At 33.4% G+C, this 7,328-nt stretch overlaps 1 protein-coding gene across 1 annotated transcript; it reads left to right on the forward strand.

Moving 5' to 3' along the window:
• The first annotated feature begins 2,720 nt into the window (after positions 1 to 2,720).
• LOC129972890 (larval cuticle protein F1-like) lies at positions 2,721 to 6,105 on the forward strand. The gene is made up of 2 exons (XM_056087197.1): positions 2,721 to 2,765; positions 5,304 to 6,105. The coding sequence occupies exons 1-2, from the start codon at positions 2,754 to 2,756 to the stop codon at positions 6,090 to 6,092; spliced, it is 801 nt and encodes a 266-aa protein (XP_055943172.1). The 5' UTR covers positions 2,721 to 2,753; the 3' UTR covers positions 6,093 to 6,105.
• The last annotated feature ends 1,223 nt before the right edge of the window (positions 6,106 to 7,328 follow it).

Consider the following 7,328-nt stretch of genomic DNA (forward strand, 5'->3'; position numbering starts at 1 on the left):
GAGAATTAATAAAGTTTGTTTTTACTTACCGTCCATTAGATGTTAAAATGGAAGAAAGAACTTATTGTAGAGAATAAATAAATAATTTCAATTAAATATTAATTACATCATTTTTAATATAAATTAATCCATAATTAAGTATAAAATAGTCTAGATCTCAAAGTAGTGAATGCCTTTATTTAACCAAAACTTCATATTATTTGGTTTCAAGTTAAATCTGCCCTTTAAGACACTCACCCTCTGCTGATGCGTCATAAAAATCTGATATATCAGCTTAGTGTCATCTTTGTAATTTATTTGTTTCGAAATATCAAGCTTCATTAACAATAGCCTTTTGTAAATGCATACCCGGACACATTTACTTAATTAACTTTTACTATACATAATTATTTCGCAGTTGATATGTTATTCTGATTTCTTTCATTTCAATAACCTAATTCAAATTCTTTTATCAAAATAAAAAGCAACCTTTTAAAAGCAACCTAGTAAAATATTTATATAATAGGTTTTGTAATTTATTTATAAAATATATAGATCTAATAAAAAAATTATAAAAGATTGTGATAATATTAAGAATTTTCACTTTTTCGTGCACGAAGTAGATATAAAATATTGTAATTCGAGATTTTAGTGAATCTTCACGTTTCAGATATGTCTCAGTCTGAGGAACACGTTTTTGGCATTACGTCTGAACAAAATAACTCAAAAACGTTTTTAAGGAAGAAGGATAAAATTTGATAAATGAACTTTGAATTCGTATTTTTGTATCAAATATTTTTTTTTTTAAATATATTCACAGGAAGTCTGTCTATATGGCCTTTGGAGTACCTTAATTACTTTTTAATGAACAAGCACAAATGAAGTTACGAGTTTCAAGTACAAGCACGAATTACAAATGAACTCAATGATAATGATGTCGTCTCCGCGTTACCACGGAAAGGGGGTTCAGTAGTTTCTGAGGGTAAAGACCCCTGAGCACCCGAGGGCAGAAGTCTGACTTCTAGCTCATATGAAGATAACCCACCCACATTCGCTTGCACGACCTCTTTCTACAGGGGGGGGGCACATTCACACACCTCACAGATAGAACACAGACGAAGAACGGTTACGTGGCAAGAGCGGAGGTGGTCAGAGCGGACAGTGGCTACAGCGGACACGTGAGAGGAGCTGGGTGGGCAGAGCGGACATGTTTGCACCTATTGTGTTGTTTCCCTAATCAGTCACATGTCATCTATTGTGTAGTTTCGATCTTTGCACCTGCTGTAGAGATAAGCCGATATTTTTGAGAGAGAAGACCTTTCTCATTTTCTCAGTAGATGTTTGATCCTTATGAAGTGTGTATGTCGTTTTATATCGTCGAAAAAATCTGTGATGGACCCCATAGCCATTTCAATAAAATTACTCTACAAAAAAAAAGGAAAAGAATGTTTAGTTGTAGATGATTACCCACGCCGTTTACACCGAGAAAAATAAATTAGGAATGAGTTGGGCATGTGTGAAAGAAATGACACATCTTTGTAAAGGAAATGTCAAGACAAATTTTCAATACGAAGAAAACTAAACATTCAACATTCCTGCGTGCCCAAAGTTGTTTATTAATAAATATTAAATATTTCTCTGAAAGTTTTTATTTTTATTACATTTCGCTAAGTTTAAAATGCATTCGCACTATAATATAATATAAATAATTAAATTTGATTGGCAAAAATGTATTTATCCTTGTAATTCGATAATCGAGTGCAAAAACAGAAAACTTCGGTAAAAAAAAGAAAGAAGTTATCCCATGTGAAAGAGATTTGCCACTTAAAATACTGTTTTAAATTATATTTGTGATTTTTAAATGTATTTATTTACTTATTTATCTGCACCCTTTATCTGTTCTAAGATGGGGAAAAAATGTGTCCGCTCTAACCACGATGAGTTTCGGAGTGTCCGCCCTGACCATGAAATTTTATGTGTCCGCTATAGCCACACCACCCGAAGAACAACCATGTCCGAACCGGGACGCCCAGATCACGGGGAAGATGCGCTACCCCTATGCCAGGACGCCGGCAAATGAACTCAATAACTACAAAATGTAAAGCGTGAGAGAAATAAAACTCCATACACAAATCTCAAATCGAAAGTGTCGATAGATCAGTCTAATTAAATGTCGATACATAAGCAAAGGGTAGATATGTCACTCTAAAGTGTCATAAATGCAATGACGTAAATCAATGAAATGTGACTGCAATGATAAGTTTGTTTCAAATTTTGTTATTTTTTGGGTAGAAAAAAAACATATATCGAAATTGCACATAAATCTTCTCATATTTTTTTTATAACTTCTGACTATTATTCACAATTAACATATCGTTAATAATGCAAAGTTCATTTATTTGAGAGCATACGAGAAAGTTTCGTGGAAACCATTTCAATTGATTTTTCTTTCTAAAGACGTAATCGCTATAAAAGCTTACGAGATGCTTACCTTGAAGAAATCTGAAGTGTGTAACGCGAAATATGGGTGTGGTGACTTACCAAGTCCAAAAAGTAGGTTTTGTCTGGTTCGAACAGAAACTTTATGCTAATGTCAATGTCAATGGACCAGAAAAATTGAAAATTAATGTATTAATAGCAAAGAAAAAGATATAATAATTATATCGTAACAAAAAAACTTTTAAATCAGGAAATTTATTCTGCTCTATAAAAGCAGTTGACTCTTGAGCAAAAATCACACTTATCCTCAAACAGGACAGTCAACACACTTCAAAATGTTCGCAAAGGTGAGATGAACATTTTTAATTATATTCAAGTTTTTTTTTATGTTTAAAGTCTTCTAGTTTTACTCAAATTTAATTATTGCTAGAGTCCAATGATCTATGTGACTTATTTTACCTGTATCGGCAAGGAAAAATTAATATTTTTGTCTATCGGTATAAGCAAATTTATTAATTAAATGAAATTAATTCATTTTAATGAAATTAATAGTAGTAGAAAAATGCATACTAAAACAATAATTATTTATGCAATGTTTTTTTAATACTTGCAAATTCAATAGCTACACATTTATATCAAAATTAACTTTATAGGTTTTGGCGTTACATAAGCTCCATAAATTTGATGGTTTTTAATTTACTTACTCGTTTTATTAATAGTTTGAAGAATGAGAATCCTGGATAAACGATTAATTTTTGAATTATTAATTATTCAGGGAAATTATTAACTTTTTTTAAATTTATTAAGCCAAAAATGGGATATACATTTATAATTTTTATTTTCTTACTAACTTATTCCACATCATATTTTAATCATCTAGTCCACTTTTGTTGTACTTTTATACCTAAGGAAAAGTTGGAAAATCATGTTGTCAGAAGATAAAGATCAAATTTATATAATTTTAATAATCAGTACAACGTATCAAATTTCATAATCTTCATACATCCAACATTTCAATTCAAAAGTTGTATGAAAAGAAAACTATCAAGCATTTATTTTTGTCTGGTCTCATTGAATCTCAAATTTGATAGATATATATGTTGTTGTTTCTTACGGCACTTGCCACGGACAAGCCCGCTGTTCAAAGACAGCCGAATTAAACCTAAGGGGGAGCACCTCTTGTTTTTATCGTAGAGCCATCTTGGGCCAAGAATACGACTTGACTACACACACGTCACTCATTCGCTTGCACAACCCCTTTTTACAGGAGGACACATTCACACATCTCACAGATAGAACAGAAAGAACAACCATGCCCAAACTGGAACTCGAACCCGGAAAGCCCAGATCACGGGGAAGATGTGTTACCCCTACGCCAGGACGCCCGCGTAAAGATATATAATTCTAGCGATGAAATCATTCCTTCAAATTCATCTATCTAACCCAAAGAGTTTCTAAATTCTCATTCTATTTTTAATTACAACAATACTTGGATAAAATATATTTTAAACTGGTATACGTATAATCAACCAAAAGTGTTTCGAAAATATTTAAATAAATTTTAGGTTTCTATACAATCCTGATTCTATTATGGAGAAAAAAATAATCATTTGTAAGGATAAGTTTGTAAATCAGTAGCAATAACTTATCATTTTGCATATATGCTTAATGGTTTAATAGGGTTACACCTATCTTGAAATTAAATGTAAATTTACCGATATAAATAAAGTAAGGAAAAATGCATGTTACTGTTATGTATCGAATAGAAGTAAATTTAATGAGAAGTCACTAAGAACCTTGCCCTTATTATAACACTTTCTTTAAAATAGCAATGGATTTTTAAACATTTAGAATAGGCCAAACTATATAGCCTACGATGACAAAACAAAATGTAAAACTAAAATGAAACTGAAAATTTAATATTAAAAAACTGTGTGTGTGTTGTGTTGCCTATCCCCAAGATCAGCAGGGCTAGATCAGGTCCATGATATTGTGCACCCTAAAAAAGTCCAAAAGCATCAGTGGACTGTTTGTTCTAACTGCGCGATGACCGATGCAGCATGAGAAACAAAGGGTGACATAACCATGGATGGGGTAAATAAGCAGCTTCTGTGGTCAAAGACTGGAGCACCAAGGGTAGAAGACTGACTCAGCTCCGGTGCCTGCAGACCTTAGCTGAGTATAATGGAATGGCCTTCGCGCCTAGGGTAGCCCTACCAGGAGTAAAACTCCCGACATACATCACCCATTCCACCCAGGAACACCCCCTCGCCGCAATGGGGCGGTCTACAGGACTTAAGGGGAATTTAAAAACTTTTCAACAGCATTAATAATAAGAAAAAACAATTTTTTTTAGTTCATAAGATTTTATTAATATTATGTATGTAAAAAAAAACCCTTATTATTTGTAATAAATAAATTTCACAAATAACTTTACACAGAATATTAAAGTATGATATTAATATTTTATCATTTTTAAATAGAATGAATTTTTTTTTTCTTCTCTTTAAGAAAGAGGTCGTCGAATACAAAAGAATTTTCTGTTATATTATTATAATTTATACATCAAGTTCACAATACTTTCCTTGAGTGTTCGTTACATATACAAAGGTAAATTTGAATCAAAAAGTTAAATAACAAGGTAATAAAATATAAAGATATACATCAAGATAAAGCTTAAGTACAGATGCTAAGATAAAATGTAAGGATAGTCAAAAATAATTTTAAAGATTGATATCAAGTGCTCACATGATATAACATTCAAAATGAGTTCTTTTACATTCAGTCTTAAAATTGAGGAAATCATTTTTCACTTTATTAAATCATTACAAATTTTATTGATATTATTAAAACATTTTTACTAAAAAAAATTCTTCATCTTTTAGATCGTTTTCTATTGCGCTGCCGTTGCAGCTGCTCAAGCATCCATCGTCGGACCATTAGGACTGGGTACCCCCGCTCTGGCTGCTGGACCCTTAGGTATCGCAAAAGGATTAATCGCCGCCGCCCCAGCAGTTGCCACCGTTTCCAGCCAAAGAACCGCCATCAACCACGTCGCCCCTGCAGGTGCTGCTTCTCTTGGATATGGTGCTCCCATCGCTGCCGCTGCACCCATCGCCCTCGCCAACGGACTTGTAGCCGGCAATGGTATCATTTCTGGTAATGGAATCCTAGCCAACGGTCTTGCTGCTCCCGTTGCCACAGTCTCCACCCAAAGAACAGCCATCAACCATGTAGCTCCTGCTGCTCGAATTGCCGCTCCCATTGCTGCCGCTGCACCCGTCGCTTTCGCCAACGGACTTGTAACCGCCAATGGTGTCATCGCTGGTAACGGAATCCTCGTCAACGGTCTTGCTGCTCCCATTGCCACAGTCTCTTCCCAAAGGACCGCCATCAACCACGTAGCCCCTGCCGCCCGAATTGCCGCTGCTGCTCCTCTTGCTGCAACCGCACCCATCACTCTTGCTAACGGACTTGTTGCCGGTAATGGTCTCCTTGCCAACGGTGTCATCGCTGGTAACGGCATCCTCGCTAACGGTCTCGTCGCTGGACACGGTCTTGCTGCTCCCCTCGCCATTGGAAATGGTCTTCTCGGAGCCCCATACGGTCTCGGAGTCGGAAAGCTCGGACTTGCTGCACCCCTCGGTCTTGGTCTTGGAAAAGCCATCTTGTAAAAATTTGATGTAAATCTGTCTAAATGTTAAAATATATTAATTAAATAAATTATTTATTAGCATATCAATTTCATTTTGTTCATTTTTGTTCAAAAAAATTAATAAAAATATAACTTAATCTTTATATATTATTAAAAAATTAAAAACAAATATTTTGTTAAAAACTAATCTGGATCTAATCTTTTTAAATTACCATTTTCTTACGTTCTCTTAAGACAAAAACAAATTTCAGTTTTCATTTAATTACGCGAATATAAAACTACAATTTGCAATTTGCATTTGAGAATATCGCTATCAGTTACATCCAATTCAATCTAGATTTCTTGCCCTTGACAAACTAATATTTCATAAGAGTATCCGATAATTATATATTAAAAACCAAAATATGGTGCAAAATAATTTCCTATTTTTAGAATTACTAGAAATTTTGAAATTAGATTTGGATCTTTTATTAAAGCTAACATTTTGTTATTAATTTTAACAGCATGTTATACAATAAAGTGTCTTATTTCTAGTCAAATACCGCTTTACTTTTTCTAGTCAAAGGACACCGCTTATATTCACAATTCAAAACTCCAAATTTGTTTTGTCAGGTCCGAATATGATACCCGTTGCCCCCATATGCAAGTTGCATCTTTGGTTGCATCAATAAACTCGACTGAATAAAATTTCAAATTTTTTTTATTGAGATAAAAAAAGATGCTGCAATATTTAATTATTAATTAATATTAAGCAAATTATTAATTATTATTACTAAGCAAATCCATTTTAAGATTTCAAATGTAACTGCATCAATTTCACATCATTTAGAGGAATTTGTCTACTCTGTTTGACTTGTATGCAGCATTATTTCAAGGCCTAGGAAATAAGTATTGATGAAAAGAGGAAATGCGATGGAATCTGCTTATATAATACGAATTACATCTGTATCACTTCTGTCAGTTGTGGACTTCAACAAAGCATGTGATCTCATCTTTGATCATCTCATTCTTTTATCATGTTTTATAGCATATCTACAAACTCTACTAGATGAAGTATTTCTATGAATAAAATATCCATGTTAAAAGGTTAATGTGGCGCCTTCTGGTTGTCAAAAGTAACTTCAGAGCTTTTAGCTTTAAGTCTGACTAAATTCAATCATGCATATCTATAAAATGTTTTACTGGAAGACATTCTGGAAGAATCGTTCCACATTTGCTTTTCTCGTAGAAGAAAAACGTGAAAACTTCCATCATC

The sequence above is a fragment of the Argiope bruennichi genome, chromosome 6 (assembly GCF_947563725.1).
Source record: "Argiope bruennichi chromosome 6, qqArgBrue1.1, whole genome shotgun sequence".
In the NCBI taxonomy this organism is placed as follows: Eukaryota; Metazoa; Arthropoda; class Arachnida; order Araneae; family Araneidae; genus Argiope; species Argiope bruennichi.